Raw genomic sequence first — 22,246 nt, forward strand, 5'->3', positions numbered from 1 at the left:
TTGCTCAGTTCTATGAAAGACAGTGAGGGGTAGAGCAAGACCATTACAAAACAATGGTTTTGTGTCAGCAATGAAATAAAATGACCTCATTGCCCTGTGGCCTTCATTCACTAACTGACACGTGTGTTTGTGTGAAATCGGAGTCATAGAGCCCTTGTTGATGCTGTTGTGTTTGATACTGTGCAGCCACATGGAGGAAATCTCCTTCTGAGACTCGACACAATTAATGAGAGTGAGAGATCTGTTGCGGGGCTTGTTTTGTCAGTGTCGCCCCATGGTTATGGCAGCTCAGTTTGATCCCCCCCCCGTGCTGGAGGACCCCGCTGAGGGGAGAGGCACAAGGAGCACGACGGTACAGGGATGAGAGCCAGGTCCTTCCTCCCTCCTCCACATCCCCTCCCCCACTACATCCGGCGTCCTCTGTGCCTCCCCTCCACTCCCTGCTGGGGTCCGCCTCCCCACTCCAGGTCAGGCACGAAGAACTACACCTTCCCCTCACCTATTCCACTCACATCCTCTCTGCCCAGTAAGAGAAGCTCTGTTCCACGTGACAGTCCACCGTGTACCAGCTCACGCACCAAGGCCATCACATCTGGAAGGGTGACACAAAGGACAGGGTGATCCTTATGTACTGTACAATAAATCCGTGTGTGTCCTTTGTAGAGAATGTTCTGGGTAGAATGCCAAGGATGGAGACCTCCGTCACGTTTACAGCTAGTGTTTAGCGCCACTGGTAGAGATGGTAGGGTCAATACTCAGCAAGAGACGCACACAGACCCAGACATTCGAAAAATACGATTGACCACAAGATAGTTCACTTGGTTAGCTCTTCATCGTGGTCTCTTTTAACCCTAACCCTCTTCTCCAGGCACGGAACACAAGTAATCCAATGCAAAATAGATCATTTATGCAGTATGGTCAGTCTAAATGCTTTTAAACTGGAGGTCTGTTCTCTTGAATTGCGTAAGCAAGGGTCGCATGGTGGGTCTAAATGGCTTTGCATGGTTTGTTTTCTGCCTGTAATTGAATAGAATATCACCAGCCAGTAATTCTGCAGATAACCCCTAGGTACTATATACATCATCTGCACCTCTACTTGCATCCATTCATTTAGTCAATGTTGCAACATGCGCATTAGGAGTTCTGGCTATAGAAAATGTATCGTACAATAAAGTTAATAACTGAAGATTTTCCATGAAGATCGGCATTTAAAAAACGAATGTGATCAAGGGTTGAGACATTTTTCTGTTGTTTTCTGTTGTCCTTGAACGTATAATTGTCCTTTGAATTGGTATTTGTGGTGAAGGTCACATATGGGCTATGACAGGATGACATGACACCCATCGTATTGTCAGATAGAGGGGCTGGGTGAAGATCACATTAACCTTTCCAATGGAAAGATAACCCAGAGATTGTCTCGCAGGACTGTTGATAACAACATATTCAGCCTAAAAGTGGAGCAATGGATGATGAGTGCACAGAGTCCAGTCTCTGTTGACAAACGTCCCCAAAAAATCTCCCAGTTTGTTAGTGGGACTCCTTCAAGACAACAGTGTCCTCTAGTGGATGTCATTTTCATTTACGTAATGTGGACTCACTTATTTCAACAACAGAGCAGTTACTGTAACAGATGTATGGAGAGGGTCACGGTGTCTATTGAGGATGTACTTTTCAGTGTGTTTCCTGTATGACAACTTGGATGATCAACTTGTCTTGTAACATGCTCTTCCATACTTTAAGTTTGTCATGTGACATGGAACACTGAACACTTGTGATTTGAGGATGATTATATTAAAAAGCTCAATCACATGCACGACTCATGAAATTGATACACTGGCCGATTTCCTGTGGGGATCAGTTACAACAACAGTTGCATTGGAGCTCTGGGAATCCCACTGTAGCATATTAGAGCTCTGCAGCACGATGATCAGGACAAAGAGGGAGGGGAGAGGAAAGACGTACCACAGGAAAAGGAAAAGGTGGAAACTAGGGAGGAGGGCCTTCACAGACAGTGACAAACATAATAGAGAGAAAGAGACACACAGAGAGAGACAGAGAGAGAGAGAGAGAGAGAGAGAGAGAGAGAGAGAGAGAGAGAGAGAGAGAGAGAGAGAGAGAGAAAGAGAGAGAGAGAGAGAGAGAGAGAGAGAGAGAGAGAGAGAGATCGGTATTTATTTGGTCTGGAAACTGTTATGCACAGTACAGGGGAGTTTCTGCTGAAGGCTGACAACGGCTGACAGCACATATCCAGCCGGAGGGTGGCATTGAAGGAACATAGATTATTTTATTAAACTGTGACCGACCTACCAACCTATTTACTTACTTCTAAACACGTTGCTGTTTGCACATTTCAGTATTTGACTGTATTTATATTCAACTATATTTCAATATTTGTTTTTATGTACCTGTTATGTATCAAAACGTGCTATATACCTTCTACAATTGTATGTGCTGCGATTGCAATTACATTTCCTGCCGGAGCTAAATACAGTTAAGCATCTCTTGTATCTATCTGGTTATCGTATATTCCAGACAGAGGTGCGCCTTCACCACACCTTCACCGCGCCTTCACCGTGCCTTTCTGTCTCTCATTCATAAACTACACGTTGAGAAGATTACATCTTAAGAGGTTCAGCTCATTTACTTAATCTTCATTTTTTTGATCTTCTTCATTTCTTCTTCTCTCAAATCATTATTTCATTTGTTTTCATTACTGTCATGGAATTACTGGGAACATTTTGTAGGGGGTTAAATATTGGACGAAGATGGGAAACTGAACAGTGTATTAGCATGAACCAAATAATGGCAATATAAATATATGGGTTAAATCAGAGCAAGAATGGAAGGTTAAAATGAAATAGACATTTAAAAACATGGCAAATGAAAGAAACCAATTACAAGGCAAACATGTAACACAATGAAGGTTAACTCTTACCTACGCTACCATGATTTTTGTAAATCAGAGAGACAGCAAAAGCTGAACAAAGATAATGAGTACAAGGACAAACCAGAGCTGAGGAGAAGGTCTCAGGCAGAGGCATTGTTAGACATAAAACTCTACTGGGGCAGAGGCCCCAATTCATATCCCTTTTTTTTTTATTTCAAGCTTTCTGCGCACAATGCACTACGAGGCTAACAACAGTTCAGGGACGCAAGTTTGATATCAGCTTTGGCATCAATAGTTAATGCGAGGGAACAGATTTTTTGGCATTCATTTGAGTGCAAATATTGTTTTTTTTTTGCCTAATGTAATATTGTTTTTATGTTTTCGTCAAAATAAGATGATTGGTAGGCCTATCATTTAGAAACTGTCTTAAGTTTTGTCATATTTTCTTAGCCTACCCCAATTCTGACTTGTGTGCCAAGCTTGACACCTGGAGCTCTGATGCAGTGGCTATTTGGCAAGCTCACAAGAGCACGCTACATGGAATCCTGCGTGGAACGGTTTGTGTTTTCGGTTAAACACTTTTACAAGCGTTGATTGGGATACTGCGTTTATTTTTTCTGGGATTATCAATCTAAATGAATGCACTGACTAATAACCGAAATTGTTATGACTCAAACTTTAGATTGTATTGGGGCACAGCAGATTTATACTGGGGTACGTGCCCCAGTAAAAAAGGGTCTAACGACACCCATGGTCTCAGGAGATCAAGAATCCACAGAACAATTCTTCACCATTCCCTTTATACACCAGAACAACCAATCAGACCAAATCTTGACCCTCACTTATCATGATATGACTAGCAATACTACAGTAGGTTACACAATGGGGTGTGAGAGCCATCAAGTTGAGAACCTGTCGAGCAAGTCCAGATTTGGGCATATGAGATGTGGGGGCAGGTTCATACCCAGCCTTACAATTTCATATATCGAACTCCTCTTGAGATCTGAAACCATTTTTTCCTTTTTCGATGTCTTGTTTGCACATGATAAAATAACACAAATAACATTTCAGCATAGATAAAATGTCATACAAGATGTATTCCATTCATTGCTCTACTGAACTCCCTCTTGTTCTATATAAAGGAACTCTCCACTACTGGCTCGTAGTGAAGCTGTGTTGCCATGTTCGGGATCATATATCTCAGCCTCAACTTAATAGCTGCTCCTACCGCAGATAGGAGGGTGTGACAACCTGTCAATAACAGCATGCCAATGGGAACACTTTGATTTCCTCGTCCTGTCCTTGAATCACAGGCACTACAGGCCTTAAGCTCTTTCTCTGTCACACTGTGAGAGCCAGAGACTGAATCCTATAGGCCCATCCTTGACTATGTGGCCCATGGGAGGTTACCATGTGAGGTCACCTCCAGAATATCGGCATAGAGTGAATGTTTGTATCAGTGGAGGCTCCTCAGGGAAGGAAGAGGAGGATCATCCTCCTCAGTGAAATCTAACAAACTAAAACTATACTAAGTATATTAATATGTCTCCCAAAAATGTAATAAAATGCACAGTATTGAAATGAAGGTCTACACAGTAACAACAGCACTGTCTGTGGTAGAACTATAGTACTTCTGGAGGACAGCTAGCCTCCCTCCTCCTCTGGCTGCATTGACTTCAATACAAACCTCGGGGCTGGTGGAACCCCCCGTTCATAGATAAGCATGGCATTTAATACTACTTCTGGAGAAGTCCTCCCACCAGTCAAAGTTTTGGCAGTATGAACTCACATGTTGTCCATCCAATCATTAAACAGTATCCACAGAGCTGTATTAGGGGGGAAAGTGGCAACACCTCCTACACTGCTAGTCTCCCATGATGCTCGCTGGGGTCACATCAACGGCTACTTGAGCATAAACTTTTACATGTGTAGGCCTACATGGATCTGGACGTTGTTGTTTTTTTAGATCTTTTTAGTAAGACATAACAAATAACAATAAACATTGATTTGATTGAACAAAAACCAACTGCCTCTGTAGGTGGGTTCTAAAAAATTTGGCTTAGATTATCCTCAAGAATGTTTTGTGATGATTGTAATTCTGTCCCAGGCTGAGCCAGAACCAGAACACTGATAGAGAAGAGGAAGGCTTCTTTATCTCTGAGTCGAAGAGCCAAAGAGGGATCCCATGCCAGTCTTTACAAACTAAATCCACAGAGCCCAAAAAACTTTAGGCAAATGGTTTGCTTGTTGCCATGACAATCCCTCATACAATAATACAAAAATGTTATAGTGGCAGAAGTGCACATCCCGTTGATCAAAGAACCAAGGCTGGATTTTAAATTTACAAGCTGTTGCACAATATGGTAATTTCATTTTTAAATGTCATTGTGTTATGAAAGCCATGAAAACTGCTCTTCAGTCCCAATGCACAGAAGGTTCAGCTTCATAAATGACTTGGCTCTAAGTGCACATCCATTGATGGCCACATCTTAAAAGTCTTTCTTCCTCTTCAGGTAGACCACAGAGGAAGAGCAGACATTCCAGGGTTATTAAAAACAGGTGCCAGGTATAATGGCTACTTTTAGTGCTGCTGAATTAGGAGTGAGGCCATGGCTGATCCTTCTGAACTTGTGAGCTGGTTTCCTCTTGCTGAACTGAACTCCCTGACCTTGTGCCTTCATTGCCAAAACATCCTCTCTGCTGCAGCCTATCCAGCGAGAAGATCGGGAAGTCTTCAATAAACACATCCTCACTTGAGCCTATTCAGCATAGACACTGAGTCTGGTAATGAACTGGCTGGTAATGAAAACTGAGTTTAAGGTGAATGTACTACTATTACTAATAATAATACTACTACAACTACTACTACGGTCACAGTATTCTTTTGTAATTAATCAGCACATGTGAAATATAATGAAATAATGGACAGTTAATGTTAAACACATTTTTTTATTTCACAATTCTTGCAGATACAGAAATGCCATTTTATTGTGACAGGTTCCCTGTTAAGTCCTATGGCAAATTGTTGAATTCACACGACAATTGTGTTTAACCTGTTACAGTATGGCGCTGAAGGAACAGCATGGGAGGATAGTCCCCTCTGCTTGTGTTGGTCAAGAGAGCGCTCTCGGGTGGAAGCTTCTGGGTGGAGACAAGAAGGAGAGAGTGGAGAGCAACACAGGGATACAGACCGAGCAGAGAAAGCTTCGCAAAACATTTCCTCTTTCAATAGGCGTAAGGCTGGGAGGAGCAAAGGCAAAACAGCAAAGCAGTTTAATGAGCATGCTGAAACTGGGTACACCATCCTATACAACACTTTACTTTGCCTTAGAGGGAGTATGACAAAAATTGATGCCATTGAAGGTGGAGGTTCTACACATTAGTAGTTAGGGAGTCAATTTGGAAATGTAAACACAAAGATGTCATGGTTACAAATCTGACCAGGTGTCATTTATATTAACACACCACCACATGATCATGCAGTTGATCACCTTCAGAAGGTCATGTCTCCTAACCAATCAGAAGACTCAGCTTCGGAAACTTGTAAACAAGCTTCAAGAGAATCGGGAATAGGAATAAGAGATGAAAGAAAGGACATGAGTTAAAATCCATGAAAGAGAAAGAACATATCTATCTATTGAAAAGGCACAGATGGTTTGTAAATGGGAAGTAACCATTACATTGCAAATCAGGATTAAGTCATTTCCTCTGAAACATGGATGAGGAATGAAAATAAAAGGGCCAACATGGATCTTTTGGCTTAAAGATTATTACTACAAACTGTCTGACCTCGAAGGGATGTGTGTTGCTAACTAAACACTGGACATATTTAAACTGTCAAAATGTTCCAGTTAAGGGAAGATTATTTACTCTCTAAAGTGCTTTAAAATTAGACTTGGTAAATGTTTCTAATTTGAATACAATGTAAACATGCAGCTGACTTTCAATCTTAGGTTTGTTGTACAAAGATGCTGTGACAGTATTATTACTTAACAAGGTTATCAACACGGGACAATTAGAAACAATCACACAACACAGTACATCCAGAGTTATGAACAGTTATGCATTAACAGTCAAAATCAATTCAGACAATAAAAAAGGTCCCAACATGCGTATGTTGTTAAAAATGATTCAACAACACACAACCCTACAATACTGTACATATGTTGGTTTGTCCCCAATATATGTTATGAAGTCTTTGGAAGCCTATCTCCAATTTTCCCAATCCCAAATATTTTCAGTTGGATGAATATAGCTTCTTTTACGGCTTCAAGACTAAACAGCAGATGGCAGCAGGGAATCAGATTGAAACAGTCGATGAGTATGACACACAAACACGCTAACACAGCAAATAACACGTCGAATATAACCATCAAAACCAATGTTGATTAATAATGAAGTCTAGTGAAGAAAACTTTTACACTACAGTCATTGTATTATATAAAAAATAAAAATAAAACGTTTATTGAACCTGTGATTGCATGTGTCAGAAGGAAATGAGCTGGGAGTAGCTGAGACCCAGATGAACGCAGTATACTGACACAGAACAGATCCACAAATCCTGACCCAGACTTGAGACTGGTCACAGCTACGTGGCTTTGCATCAGTAGGATACAGTAAGGCCTTTAGCATCAGTACAGGTCTAGTCACTACTGACTGGGACACACATGGTATGGAGAAAGCTAACCAAACGGTAACTCCAGTACAACATGTCTCAGGGCACAGGCCAACACAGCTCCATAAGGTAAAGTGCTTCAAGTCAGTCTTTTCAAAAGCGTTATTATTGGATCAACAAAATTAGACCTACACTTCAGTTTAGCAATTGAACAACCGGCTTTATTCAGTCCAAACCGGTTAATCAAACACTCAACTCTACAGAAATGTAGATGTTTTCAGCAGTGAGACCGACACCTGACTGATACTGACCACCCAGGGACCACATACAGTATATAACATCCCATGGCCCGCACTTATCTTTTCTTTGGTAGGAGAAACACATCAACCGCCGTGTACAACCCTCATAAGTCAGCTAATACTACCAAGGTGCATGTGCACGTAGTCAAACGTTAGCCCGCCATCACATGACAAGACAGGTTTAAACAGGACGAGCCGGTTAAAATGTTCAGCCAGGCCACAGACCTTATTGCACTAGGGTTAGGGGTTAGGCCGTCCTTTGCGGACGAGCGTCTAGATGAGCCTTTGGCCCAGCTGATCCTCCAGCCACAGCAGAACAGGCTGGAGGGTGAGAGCCCCTGGCCCGGGCCCAGCCTCGGTATACATCTGCAGCAGCACCTCCTGCATGGAGAGCAGCAGGGGCAGACCCAGGGTCAGCAGCTCATACAGGAAGGCGTAGTCCTGGGCATTGGCTCTCAGGTGCACCCCCAGGGCGTGGGCTGTACCATGCAGCCAGCGGGACAGGCGGCGGGGGGAGTCACACACAGCCCGGGTCACACTCAAAGGCCAGCTGAGGCTCTTCCTCAGGCGGGAGCTCAGGGTACCTGCTGATTGGCTCTGCGTGCTGTCATTCATCTGAGGGGTCACGCCGTTGGAGGTTTGGGAAGTAGTGCCCTCCCTCACCGCCATTCCATTCTGATTCTGAACAGAAAGGAAGGGGGGGGGGGGGCGTTAATATATATAACAGGCATAACATTACCTTCAGAAATACATAATAACAATGTTTATTGAATGTTCATGATTACCGAGTGTGAATTGAAAGTCCTCTGTTTAATGATTCCATTTTTGCGTTGAGTGAAATGTAGTTTGCAGTACAACTTTCCTGGTAGAGCAAAATCAACAAGAGATACAGTTGAGTGACAAGTTAACTGGCCAATGAACATAAAGGGCTAAGGGACACTGACATACCCTGCTCAGAGTCAAAGGCATGGCCTCCCTGACGCAGGGCCGAGCCACAGGTGTCGCAGCGAAAGCATTCCCTGTGGAAATAGAGCCCCTCAGCTGAGATCCGCTCCACCACGTAAACGCGCCGCTCACAGACGTGACACTTGTCTCCAGACTGGGGGAACTCCCGCCGCAAAGAACCCTGGGAAAGTACAGCTGGAGGTCAGTGTACGGTCAGGACAGTCAGAGAAGATAATGACAGAGCTCATCTACCATCTAAACCTTTAGAGCAGTTTCATGGTTTCCATGGTGGTGCAATCACAGTCGACTGTAGTTTTGTATCAACCCAGTGATCAGATGGAATCTCTGCACAAACAGTGACTTACTGTAACATTGCAAAACATCGTTAGGAAACATCCTCAGTAATTCAAGCCTGCCTGAGTCAAGTCAGAAAAAACTCCTGTGAGGCTAACCAGTTCATCCCTCATGCTTAGTATCTGACGTACTGCTTTATCTGATCCTGGGTTGTTTAAGTTCAATTCTGGGATATCATATAAGCTCGCCCTGCCCAGGTAAAGACTTTTGTTTCAGGCTTTCACAGTCAGAGGGGCCCCACCCTTTAGACCAGCCTGCTTACCGGTGATGACGGGGGCGAGGAGGGAGGAGAGCAAGGGGGGGAGGACAGGGAGGCTTTGGGCCTGTGGTCGTTATCATAAAGACTGACAAGGGCCTCAGCTCTGGCTCCTATGGCCAGAGACACCTTCCCAACTGTCCGCTGCAGGAATCACCACAGAGGAAGAAACAGGGCGGAAGAGAAGGAGACAGAGGACAGGAAAAAAGTGGAATGAGAATACAGACAGTTCCTCAGTGACAACAGGAAGAGAAATAAAGCAATTAAGAAGCCCTACTGTATCACTGTGCTTCAGATACTTCAATTAAACCTCATGTGCTCCCCTCATTTCACAATATGTAATCAATAATTGGGCGGTGGGCAGCACTATAATTGGCAAAGTTCTCTCATCGACATCAGAGTCTCCATTCCAACACGTGGCCAGGCACAAGAGGAAAGTCTCTCGCTACGGCTGGTCAGAGGGCCAGTCTGGAGTCCCCAGATGGGGTCGTGAGGACGGTGGGAGGCCCTGCTCTGCAGCTAACCCCCTGTGGGCAGCACCAGAAGACTAAACATCCCCAGACTGACATGGAGAAGGACGCTGGCCTCCGCTAAGCACAGGGGATGGGAAAGCATCAGCTCAACTGAACACATGACATCAGAGGGGCTAAAAACAAATCTCACATGCTTCTAGCATGCCAGGTTGTGTCTATATGTGTACTTTGTAATTAAGAGGGTAGTATTTGTTACGTTGGCAGGCATGTGGGGCAGTGGGTAGAATACCTGTTTGAGGGGATTAAAAACGGGCTCCTTCTTAGGCAGGAGCATGGCCGTGTATTGACTCTGGGAAACATACGTGGGGCCACTGCTATTGCACTGAAATAGCAACATCACTGCGATATTATTAACTCCACCACTGCAAGTCACATGCAATTATAGGCAAACTACAAAAAGATTAGATGTTAAAAAAACGACATCTAAAAGATTTCGAATTACCCTGTGATTACGTTTTAGAATGAGAGACGGGACATCATTAGGTTTTTCTGCATTTAGTAGGGAATGTTATATATATATATATATATTCCTCTGTTTTGTAAGCACACAAAAAGAAACACTCACCACAAGTGTCTGATTCAAGGGTGCTCTCAGTGTTGCCTTCTTACTCAATTGCATATCGAGTCCCTGACATTTACTGGCCTGTGACTGTCCAGATAGCACAAGGGGAAGGAGGAAAGAGAAGAAAGGAGTCGACAGTATGCACGTTACAGCTCCAGTCAAGTGATTGTCCAGTTCATTCAGGGCAGATGAAAACAGGAAGGGAGCACTCAGCACGAACGTGCAGACGGTGAGATACTGTGGTAATGGTTACCTGCTGTTGAAGCACAGAGGATGAGGGACAGGGCGCGGGTGAGGACGAGGTGAGAGGAGGAGAGAAGGACAGACGGGTGAAGTCGGGTCTAAGACGTCGAGTGATTTTGGGAGAGGGGGGAGGAGGTGGTGGTGGGATTGGAGCAGAGGGATCGGCCTGTGCGGAACACATCCATCAGGAGCATGCAGGGTCAGGAGGCGCTTTAGGTAGATGAATAGTTAAAGAGTAAGAGGGGGATAAGATGAGGGCATGCATGATCAAGCTAACTGAAGCCCCAACAGTGATTCTTCTTTGTTCAGACGGCACCCTAATGCACGGTGCACTTTCTGAGAATGGAAAATAGAGGGGAAAACACCCTGGCATTTTTGTTCTGGAAATGTCCAGTGTGATCCTGCAGTAGTACTGGACACCTTGCATGATGACTGTTCCTCCTGTGAGCAGTAAAGCAGCCATCCACTCGCAGTGAGGAGTGAAGAAAGGACACCCTACCTTTCAACAGAGTGTCTGAATCGGAGCACACGCCCGGGGTAAGTGAATTACCAGGGCTGTCTTCAAATACAGTGTGTGTAGAATGGGGGTGAAAGAGAGGTCTTATTCAAAGGGAACATAGCCAAATGTATTGGATCCAGGAGAAACCATTTCATTTAATTATTTCTGCTTGGACAACCAATTGCCTGATGTGTTTTAACAGTGCGTGGCACTGTTTAATAGGCTCTGTTGAAAGCCGTGACGTACTCTCCCCTTTATTGACTCCAGCAAATTGGGCCAAATCTATTTTTTGTTAATAATTCTGAACATTGTGTCCCAGCATAACCTGAAATCACCTGGACTGCATTGGGCTAGTCACAGCCTCTGGCTCAGAGATCAAAGGGCTAAAAACATTCCCTTAAAAGTCCTGGCTTGCACTTAGCTCCAACCATGACAGGTAGCCTACAAAATGCTTGCCTCATGCTTAGTGGGATGACGGATGGCGAATAACACCAAGCATAGAGCAAGAAATAAACCATGGACAGCTTTAGTTATGCCAAACAACGTGTAACACACACACACGCGCGCACACACACGCACACACTGTGTGAGGGAGGTGGGATGCAGGCAGGAGGGGGAGTCCAGATACCTCAGACGTGGAGGTGGGGTCTCCCGAGACCAAGGCCTTCAGATGGACAGCTTTCTCCTTCACACTCTTTCTAAGAAACTCTCTAGCATGCTGGGTCTGCGCTTTCTTCTGCATGGCATCAGGGGCGCCAAGACACAAGGAACAGACATCAGAATGATGTGCTGGACCCTCGGCTCTCCAAGCACACCCACGCAATCTCTGGCAATGACTGGGTCTGTACACGGCTCCCGTGATGAGGGAGATTATCAACCACAAAAGAGGGCTGTGGTGTGCAGTACAAATGAGTAGTGTTTTGTCCTCCTGTGCCACTGAGGCAGCGAATGAGATGTGTGGCGGAGAACAATGGTGGATCTATTGATATTAGACTCATTTCACACCCCAGCAGAGACGACTACTCTCATTCAGGATTGTGTTTCTGGAGCGATACACTCAGACAGACACAAAGTCCTGGCACAGAGCAAGGCCACAAGAGAAGCCCATTTGCTGGTCTGACCATTTGTGGCAACCCATTGGCTGGTTTGTGTCACCAAGGCAGTCCATTGGCTACTTGCAGGCTTTGTCTGCAGTTTGGAGGTGAGGAGAGGCTCTATAAGCCTGGCCTTGGCACCCGTCTTCTCTGAGAACTGGACCAGCCAATCAGCATCTCAGTCTGTGCCAGGATCTAAGGCCATTGTGGTCTGGTTGGATAATTACTGGCTGACTGACTTCCTTTAGCTGACTACACATCATCCAACTCTACAATGTATTATAATGGTAATTACATCAACATTGCCTTTTTTCACTTTATCCAATTCTGATTATGTGACAATTATGAGTTTTGAAAGAGAGCAGAGCAACACAGCAGAGCAGAGGTCTGTAAAGGAGAGACAGGTGGAAGGAAAAGAGAAGAGAGCAGCTGTTCACCTGGGTGATCTGCTCCTCCACCTCCTTTAGGCGTTGGAGCATTCTAGACATGGCTAGCACTGCGGCGTGGCAGGAGGGAGAGTAGCCTGGATAGTCTGGACTCTCTAGTTCAGACTGGGACTGGGACTGGGACCTGAACTGGGACTTATCATCATTTGGGATCTTCCTGAGAGCATGTTTTGGGCTAGGGGGGGATTTGCATGGTGGTTGGAGCGGGAGTTGAGGCTGGACCTGGGGTTGGGTTTGGGGCTGGGACAGAAGCTGGAACTGCAACTGAAGCCGGGCTTGGAGCTCGGGCTGGAGCTGGAGTTTGGGTGGAGGCCTGGGTGGTGGGGGCTTGGTTCGATGATGGGGTGGGAGCTTAACCAAGTTCACATATTGGACACAGGTTGCAGACGAACCCTGGAAACACACAGTGCATGTGAGCAATGCCGTGGTTCCCAGTTAACTCAGGGTGGAGCTTGATGAGAAAAACAACCAGCAATGAGAAGCTCCATTAGTTTAACATCTGGAGAGAATAGTTCTGTGATTTACACACAGTGTCCCACTTTTATCCCTTTAAGCTGCTTCTCAGAGAGGCGACATTACATTCTAAACACAAAGGGGGTGATAAACACTCCAACTAAGTGATGATTGCTTCAGAATTGTGTGTGTGTGTGTGTGTGTGTATGCCTGCTCTGGTTCTCTACCTGTCTTTTAATGGGAGGTGCAAGTGGGCCGGGCTGGGCAAGGTTGATGAAGCGTGGGGTTTCAGTCATGTCCAGAGAACGTGGCCGCGGGCTCCTCCCAGACCCCAACACACTCTCAGTCTGATGTGCGTGTTAGTCCCAGCAGAGGGAGAAAAAGGTGAACAGAGAAAGACAGCTCAAAGGGTGGAAAAGGAAAGGAAATGACAGACAAAGGTTACTGGGGACGAAGCCTCGCAATGGGCCGACTCAGCATCAACGAGAGGAGCCCAGGGTACAGAACACAGCGAGGAAAAGGAAGAGACCACAGCCAGTCACACATCAAGGTGACGGATCAAGTAAGGCTGGGAAGGTAGGACACTGGCTCCTCCCTGTTCCCTCATCCAGCTCCGGAGAGGGCAGGGCCAGGTGAGGAGCTAGAGGGGGGTCTCTCTGGAGGTGCTGACCTGTCTGCGGAGGGTGCAGCTGGGGTTGCTCTCTTCAAACTTGGCCAGGAGCTGCGTGGCCATGGAGCGCACCTTGTTCTCCTTGGGCTCCCTGCCCTCCCCGCCTGAAGATCCACTCTGGCTGGAGAGGGGGGCCTGCCATGGGGCAGCGAGAGGGGAGGTTAGGTTCGTCAACATTATCAGTCAGCCCTTTAGCCATGCAGAGAGGCGCTTCATTGTGTTTCTCAGAAGCTTGGTGGTTTGCTGGGACCCTACTTCTTCCAGGTAGCTGCCCACTTTCCGTCTCCTCTTGGTGGGATCAGTATCCTCCAGTTTCTTATCGTCCTGAGAAGAGTGCGCAGGCCAATGAAAGTGAATATTTCAGAGTGTACTGAGAGTAAAATCATATTCAACATGAAATTGACGTAATGGTGGACAGCCCATCTCATGAAAGCTATGAAAAATCATGTTTCACGATAAACACTTATCGTGTACTTCCAAAAGTTCAAGGTAACAGGTTTTAAAGGGCATAGACAAACTGTGGGGATTGGAAGGGGTTACCTTGGGCACCCGTTTCCTTGGCAGGGTGAAGTTCAGGGCCTTGTTAAAACCTTGCACTGCCTTTGAAGGAAAGTCTTCCGTGTTTTCATCAGCCCCTCTAGAATCTGCAATAAAACACATGACCGCGTAAGGTTAGAATATTTTCCGCAGTGTTCAGCTATTATATCCCCAATAAAACCGATGGCCAGTGTGTTTTTACTTAACCTTGAACAGACATCTATTATTCCTGCACAGGAAAAACCCAACATAAGGCCAGAGCATCTGCTTTTCTAGAGAATTGCTACTAATAAATAAATAACTCTTACGCAAATCAGTAATCTCTCTTTCTAAAGACTTCACCTGTTGCTGGATGTCAGAGGATTACGCACAACAAAACCAGTAATACAAAACCATAGTGATATATCATCATTGTGCCATTTGACTACCAGACTGGCTGGTGGTCAGGTGACCTGTCTCCCAGTCATGTAGATGAAACTAAGCTCCTATGGCAGGGGTCCCGAAACGATGGCCCCCCCACGCATTTGGACCGGCCCTCTGAACAATGCCAGAGACATATATATATATATATATATATTAAAAAAAAAAAATATCACACTGATTATTTTTAAATACATAAGTAAATGTTTTGATTTCAATAGCAATGAATATGAAAAAAGATAATTACGATACTAATACTGCTCTTTCAATAGGCTAAATACCAATTGATATGTACGGATGTATGGTGCATAACAAAATAATAAACTAATCTAGCATAATAAATACATTTAAAATCATAATAAAATATCCACAATAAGACTGGTAGTTACTCCGGCCCATGTCATGTTCTGTTACAGACCGACCCGGCCCCACACTAAAGAAAGGGAAATGATCTGGCCCTCGCAGAAAAAGGTTTGGGGACCCCTGTTCTATGGCGTGTGGCAAGTCTTAAAAGACATGGAGGTATCCAAAGGTGTGAGATGCAGTAACCTGCTCGGCTAGGGAAGATGTGCATTCCTCTCATGCCAGACAGCATGACTGATGCGGTTGTGCAACACAGACCACGTTAACAGGAAGCCAGATGAAATCGTACACCCGACTCCTTTTCACCGGCTAAAGTGTCTTTAGGAAGACATAGATCTTTCCAGAGAAAGCTGAGGGTCACCCAAGAAACAAAGAAAGGAGAGCAGCACTGAGGATGGTTGCGTATGGAGATGAAATGGCCCGTAGCTATTGAAACACTATCCAGTGAGAAACTGAGGCGCCTACAGAAACACAGCCCACATAGCGGAGAGGAGGGGCTGGACGACGGTAAGAAAGTGGTCTGTGGAAGTCTGAGTGTTTGGACCTTTATGCAGGAGGTGTGTGCAATGTGTTCTACCTGAGGCAGGTAGGGGTGTACCCCTGAACAACTCGTAGAACTTGGACAAATAGAAGACCATGCTTGTCTTGTCTATCTCCTGGCCACCAGCCAGCAGTTTTCCAGAAGTGAACGGCCGGACCCCAAACTCTCGCTCCGCAACGTCGAAGGCCAGCTGGAGATTCTCTGCTACGTCCTCCACGTTGAGAGAATCAAAGTCTCTGGTAAATATAAGGAGACATCAGTAGGAGTCAGAGACAGCTTCTGGAAAAGGCTATCAAATCAAAAAGTGTGATATGATAGGATGTTGTGGTTATGTTACAGGGAAACACAAGTGGTTACTAGGCACGGGCCTGTGGGAAGCTTTGCAGTTATCAGCAAAGATTCCATTCACCAGTTCAAACCCAGCCCCGTTTTCACCACGCAGAGGGCCAAGACATCACACATGACAAAAATAACAAACTGCCCTAGATAAGGAGTCAGTGTGTAATGTCATACAGGTTTACATTGTCCAAACTCTCCCATCCACATTCTCGAGTGTTTCTATGAAAGGGTTTGTGTTTAAACTATTTGTGATGATGTGTGCTGTGCTTTAGCACATCTATCATGAGTAATAGAAACTGAGATAAGACAGAGAGAAAGAGAGAGAAAGAGAGAAAGAGAGAGGTAAGAGAGAGAAAAAGGTTCTGGAAAAAGGTCAAGAGTCATTCACAGGTAACTGCCTATATTTACTCTCAAGTCAGGCTGCAAGAAAGGGGTTGGGTACCTGTGCTGACAGGCCAGAAGAACATACACTGGCATGAATAGGTCAGTGTCAGGAATCATTTTCGCTGTACCTAGTTACATTTTCTTCCTTTCAGTGTGATATACTTTACAATATGGGTGTGTGGTAGAACCATGGAAATATTTGTCTCATGCACAACAAGGATAACAATCACTAGAGTACATAGACATTTATGAGAGGGCCTTTCTATTTATGTAAGTGTTACATTGCATAGTGAGACACAGAGCAGCGAGTGATTTATGAGGAGCCAACAGGCAAAATTCTGGGGTCATTTGCCATGACTTGCAGAAGACTTGTCAGACCTATTCAACAGTGCAGTTGCATGGCAACAGCGTCTTACTGTACACGTACATGAGCTGTGGCCTGACCCTGTGGATGAGGGCACACAGGCTCAGGCCAGTCCTCCAGGAGGAGGTCAGGTCCGTCACCTCCACGTTCCGGTAGCCTTCTGTCTGTTTCTGACACCAGGTCAGCAGCCGGCCCGGCCTGATCTCTGACTCTGCAGAGGGAGACCAGGAAACGGACAATGTCAGAACTCTCTCGAATGGATTCAAACAAAGCGGAGGAAATCAAAGGATTAAGAAAAAGTGGAGGTCTGTCAACTGTTCCAGGGACACCGGGTGACGTGAGGTGAAGTTGAGGGGTAGACAGATAGGACGTGAGGTGAAGTTGAGGAGTAGACAGATAGGACATGAGGTGAAGTAGCGGTAGTGGTATGCAGACTCCGTCAGAGCATGTTGAGTCCATGTTTGGGTCACAGCAGCCACTGTTCTACAAAATGGTGTATACACTGCCTGCCAAAGATATGCCAAGATATATACATTCAAAACACGTCTAGAACTGCCGGTTCTTAAAGACAAGACACACAAGATCAAATTACTGTATGAAATTCTCCACGGCTAATCTTCAACCTGACCCATACGTCGAACAGTCTCTTAAACAAAACCAAACAGACTGTGTTTGGTCTAGCATCTGAATACATCCTAAGTCATATCGCCTCTCTGTGTACTTAAAGTAGCAATGTTTTCCTTTCTGAGGCACGGGGACCCACTTTCTCACAGAACATTCAGCCTCAACCCGAAAATAACAAAGCTGGTCATTGAGTGTGAACTCAGGGTCATTCTCAAGACACGTATGTACACGAAGTCCAGTAGAGTGTGGGAGGATATCTTTGTTACAGTATTATGAGCCTGTCCACGGCCCACAGGGTCCCACCTGACAGCTCCAGCCTCACCAGGAGCCCACGTGTGAAAACAAACCACAGACGGTGACTTAGTCCCCAGACAGACATTAGCCCTGCGCGCCCTTATCTGTGTCTGACACTTCTGTTAGTCAGGAGAGCGAGCAGTCTGGGAATAGAGTACTGTGGGCCTCTGGTGCTCTGTGGAGGACTGTCACCAGCAGCTAACACAAGCAAAGCCATTCAGTGAATAGCTTAATCCTCCTCGGCCAGACTGTTGAACAGCGGCTGAATGCGTGAGTAATGCAGTCACGTGGGCTCGCGATAGCATCTAAGCTATCTGTCAGCGTTGGTTTTGTGGTTTACCTCTCCTGGCCAGATTGACAGGCCGTCGAATCGTGGCTGCACGCTCCAGAGAACAGGACTTGAGCTCACCGTTGAGGTACAGGTGACGCACCTGCGCGACGACAGAAAGGTACGTGAGAGGGGACCACACTCTATTCTTTCTTCTGTCCGTGGGAAACCCGCAGAGCCATGCATCATCACAGTGTAGGTCAGTCAACTTGACAGGGAAGACAACAGACACTGCAAAACAGCAGTGTGTCTTCAGAGAAGACAGCGGTTACCTGGTGAGGCCTGACACAGGAGGAGTTGAGGTTGGGGTAGCGAGTCCCGGGGTCTAAGGTGTACTGCTCAAAGTTCTTAGCGATGTTTTCTGGTGTCGTCTGTGGCAGCAGCCGGTATAAACTCTCCCTGTTGACACCCCACATCATTGTACACATTGGGAATGGCAATACATATGACTGTAAACGTGGTCGATTTTGTGCATGTTTGTGTGTGTCTGTATGTTCCTGCTGACCTCTCTGCCAGGACCTCCAGAGGGGACTTGCCCTGAGCCCAGCTCTTCACCATCCAAGCCGTGTCAAAGGCAGCCAGGAAGCCCCTCGCACAGCCCGTCCCCATTGGCCAGAAAGGCTGATCACACACAACAACGTCACAATGACCAAACACAATTCCAAAAAAGCCCACCAAAGGGAAATTATATTGATTTACAACCACACACAGTGTGTGTGTGTGTGTGTTTGTTTGTGTCCTCACTTCCAGCAGGCTGTCTCCAACAAGAGTCACCAGGAGCTGACGCCCAAAGCAATCCCTGACCTGCGCAGCGTTCTCCGAGGCGTACATGCTGGTGAAGTCGAACATGGCCACGTCGGGCTGACCACAGTGGTTCATAGCGTAGTCCAGCGTAGGCAGCTGGTAGTTGGTGCCGAAGTCTGCAGCCTCGCGGGCGTAACCCAGCAGAGCTTCCTGGTTGACATTCTCGCTGCTCAGCAGCATCTCTGTGTCGATGTAGTCCTGGAAAGGAGCACAAAGCCAGGGGAAATGTGCGAATAAATACACATCCAAGTGTTTATCCAGAAGCCCCAGTTACGTTATTCTGCAACACGCACAGCCCTTTTCTTCAGACCGGAGGTGAATTGTGCCGGACTGAATGTAGAGCCGGAGGGAGATCTGACAATGATACTGAAGGCCCATGAAGAATGGTTCGGCCACGTTCTAAAGTATGCGCTCTTTCGGCCCGGCATCTTTAGCGGCAACATTCAATAGCAGTGTGAAAATTCTCTGAATGGATTCATGGCTTCGCTCACGCAAATGCATGCCAGTCTAAAGTGTGTGAAAGTGTGGAGAGTTTGAGTTGGAGAGGATTTATGAGCCAGTGAAAGATGGTCTCTTTTGGGGATGTTTATAACACTTAACTTTCCTCACTGTGTTGGTGCTTGGGCCTAGAATCTGCAGCTGGCAGACCACCAGCTTAGATCTCTCTCTCTCTTCCTCTCCCTCTCTCTTTCTCTCTCTCCCTCTCCCTCTCTCCCTGTCTCCCTCCCAGTCACCCTCTTTCAACTTACATGAATGATGACTCCCTTGTCCAGGAGGCTCTGTTTTTTCGCCGTCATGACAAAGTAATGAGTGTTGTCCTTATAGTACACAATGTTCTCCAAGTCAACACCTGTAACAAAGGAGTCATTAAGTCCAATGCGGCCATGTGGAGGACAAGGTCAAAAAGACATTTTTGGTGTGCACTGTTGTTGTAGATGGCAGCCATATTTGAGGGTTGTCTGTTCCTCCTCTAATCTAAATTTGCTGTGTGGTGTAAGATGTGCATTTGTGTGTGTGTGTGTGGAGGGGGGGGGGGTGTATGGTCTAATGCCCACCTGTCTCCTCTTTAAGGTCATGGAAGAACTTCTGGTTGAAGATGAAAGCCACCCCACTGATCTCCTCTACCTTGGCCTCGGCTGTGGTATTCCTGTTGGTAAAGTTGGCAGTGATGGCAATAGCCAGCTTACCCCGGAACTCTTTCCGTTTGAAGCCTGAGAGAGAGAGAGCGCAAGAACAAAAGATAAATGTTACTCTTCCAGGAGAGGAGCAGAGACGAGAGACCTACTAATCCAGAGGAAATCTATCGCTCAGCCGTAATCATAGGACAGTTATTTTAGGATCAGGGCAGCTCGTCGCTGAGGTGAGCCTGTTTATATCACCAAGGAAACAAAAGCCCCTTGAGTGAGAGTGAGGGTCAGTGCTAAAATGTTATGATGCAACAAATATGTCTGCTGGGTTGATTCACTTTCACAACCTGACGTGTGAGAATACCACTCCTGTCAGGTGTATTCGTGTGGCAAGTCTGCTCGTTTCCTGAGTTTGAAGTTCGGAGACTTTTGCTGCCAATGGTTGCCATTTCTTCATAGGCAAATGTTGAATAACACTTGAGGCCTATGATTCCTCGACATAAATACGTTTTTTTTGCAGGTTCATCAAGTTGATCTCAATCATCTAACTGACCCTAAGAACCCTTCATATTTACAGCTTCATTTAATATACATTTTCTGGGTCATATCCAAGTGCAACCATAACTCAGCAAGCCCTAAAATAGACTCAAGCAAAGCCTCCAGGATTCACAGCCAGCCTTGACACATCTGGACTCTCAATGCTGTTACACTCACAATTAGGGTTTTATGGAAACTCTGTCAGACATTTTAAATGACATAAATCTTGTCTTTGTGGAAAAGAATACGGTGATGTCATTTTTTACAGGTCTCTCTTTGGCGTCAAAGCCTCGAGCAAAGCACCATGAGCCTGATAAAGCCGTCCAATCCCAGGCTAGGTCACACACTATCCACATGTTCACAAGCTGACACAGTCTTGTGGAGGTGGAGGGGAGGGGGCTCCACCAAGATCCTGAGTGAGAAATTATTCCACCCCCCCCCCCCTAACCCCACCCCCATCCACTATGACTGCAGGGAGGACAGGAGGATGAATGTTTGAATACTTTTGGCCTCATTCTCTATTCCTATCAAATAATGCATGAGGCTGTGAGGCTGTGAGAGGTGCTTTTTAGGAGGAGACTGCATTTGAATGCACGCCAGCTTCTGTTCCATTACTGTCACATTCAAATTCACTTGGGCATCAAAGCCCCCCCGCCCGCCCTCGTACCCCTCCCCCCTCCCCCCTGTCCCTTTCCCTCCCTCCCCCCTCGGTCAGGACACCAACTTGGCGCAAATGCAGCTGTGTTCCTCTAAATGAATAGCTGGCTGCACATCGGGATATATTTAACCCTCTTCCCAGTCAGGCTGTGATAGCCGTGCAAGAAAAAATAAATGTTTCCTCCGTTTTTGGGGTAATGCTACTATGAGCTAAATGTCTTGTTGTTTAGAGACTGAAAATGCCCTTTTTAGGAATAAGCATCTGAGTTGAATTTGTGAGGAGATGATAGGTACTTCAGAGAGTCCAACATCAACTGTTGAACTTCATCCAGATGACTGCACCAGGGCCCAGCTCTGCTCCGCTCAACACTCCTTTATTTAGGTTCGGTGTTATGGTGATTTCATGTATAACCTCCAAGGGAGTTCAATGACATCATGGGGTATCGCTTTACAGAGGCCAGCTTGATTTTTATGGCTTAGTAACATTCTTGAATGAGACAATGCATTTCAAATTAATGTTTCGCAGACCCAAAAGGTGCAGCCAAGAACAATCAACGTTTCTCCCAGTTACTGCAGTCAATCAGTTATCCAGACAAAAAATAGAATATGAGAATCCTGCCCTGGAGTTTATCTGACATATGCCATAAAACAAAACGTGCTCTTTGAATAGCAAAGAGGTTTTGTTGTTTTACGACATACGACACTGTATGCGCAGATGCACTTGGTGCAAAGCTAACTTTGGACAGAGGACACAGAGGGCAGAGGACACTCCTCCAGTCGTTCTCTGACAGACGCCATCATCTGTCTGAGGTCATGACTTTGAAGCAGACCGCTGATACTGTGCAAAGAGACTGATGACAAGTGTTGGACTATTCACACCTTCCAGAGTATTCCTGCGGCCATCAGCCCCCACCACCACGTCAAAGTCAAAGTCGGCAACAGGATGATCAACTGGACGGATCTCTGCCCTCCATCCTGGCCCTGCAACAGAGAGGAGAGGAGAGGAGAGGAGAGGGGAGGAGAGGAGAGGAGAGGGGAGGGGAGGGGAGGAGAGGGGAGGGGAGGGGAGGG

The 22,246-nt window shown here is 46.0% G+C and overlaps 1 protein-coding gene across 13 annotated transcripts in view; it reads right to left on the reverse strand.

Annotated features, from left to right (window-relative positions):
- Nucleotides 1–5,816: 5,816 nt before the first annotated feature.
- The window catches only part of mical2a (microtubule associated monooxygenase, calponin and LIM domain containing 2a), a 34,369-nt gene continuing 17,939 nt past the window's right edge, over nt 5,817–22,246 (reverse strand). The window contains exons 5-28 of one of the 13 annotated variants that reach the window (XM_084681690.1): nt 22,055–22,156; nt 19,910–20,065; nt 19,604–19,704; nt 18,795–19,052; nt 18,556–18,671; nt 18,323–18,449; nt 18,063–18,153; nt 16,868–17,015; nt 15,754–15,953; nt 14,397–14,500; nt 14,112–14,180; nt 13,857–13,991; nt 13,414–13,533; nt 12,725–13,126; nt 11,822–11,929; nt 10,705–10,860; nt 10,455–10,538; nt 10,119–10,211; nt 9,363–9,500; nt 8,750–8,927; nt 8,587–8,663; nt 8,386–8,482; nt 6,379–6,439; nt 5,817–6,025 (exon numbers count right to left, since the gene is read on the reverse strand). In XM_084681690.1, the coding sequence (XP_084537816.1) occupies nt 6,381–6,439; nt 8,386–8,482; nt 8,587–8,663; nt 8,750–8,927; nt 9,363–9,500; nt 10,119–10,211; nt 10,455–10,538; nt 10,705–10,860; nt 11,822–11,929; nt 12,725–13,126; nt 13,414–13,533; nt 13,857–13,991; nt 14,112–14,180; nt 14,397–14,500; nt 15,754–15,953; nt 16,868–17,015; nt 18,063–18,153; nt 18,323–18,449; nt 18,556–18,671; nt 18,795–19,052; nt 19,604–19,704; nt 19,910–20,065; nt 22,055–22,156 (3,119 nt within the window). In that variant the 3' untranslated portion in view covers nt 5,817–6,025; nt 6,379–6,380. Of the gene's footprint in view, nt 6,029–6,378; nt 8,483–8,586; nt 8,664–8,749; nt 8,928–9,362; nt 9,947–10,118; nt 10,212–10,454; nt 10,542–10,704; nt 10,861–11,821; nt 11,930–12,724; nt 13,127–13,413; nt 13,534–13,856; nt 13,992–14,111; nt 14,181–14,396; nt 14,501–15,753; nt 15,954–16,867; nt 17,016–18,062; nt 18,154–18,322; nt 18,450–18,555; nt 18,672–18,794; nt 19,053–19,603; nt 19,705–19,909; nt 20,066–22,054; nt 22,157–22,246 lie in introns of those variants that run through there. The other 12 variants (XM_084681689.1, XM_084681688.1, XM_084681687.1 and 9 more) reach the window with 12 other exon arrangements.

The sequence above is a fragment of the Hypomesus nipponensis genome, chromosome 19 (assembly GCF_054491055.1).
Source record: "Hypomesus nipponensis isolate SF chromosome 19, ASM5449105v1, whole genome shotgun sequence".
Classification (NCBI taxonomy): Eukaryota; Metazoa; Chordata; class Actinopteri; order Osmeriformes; family Osmeridae; genus Hypomesus; species Hypomesus nipponensis.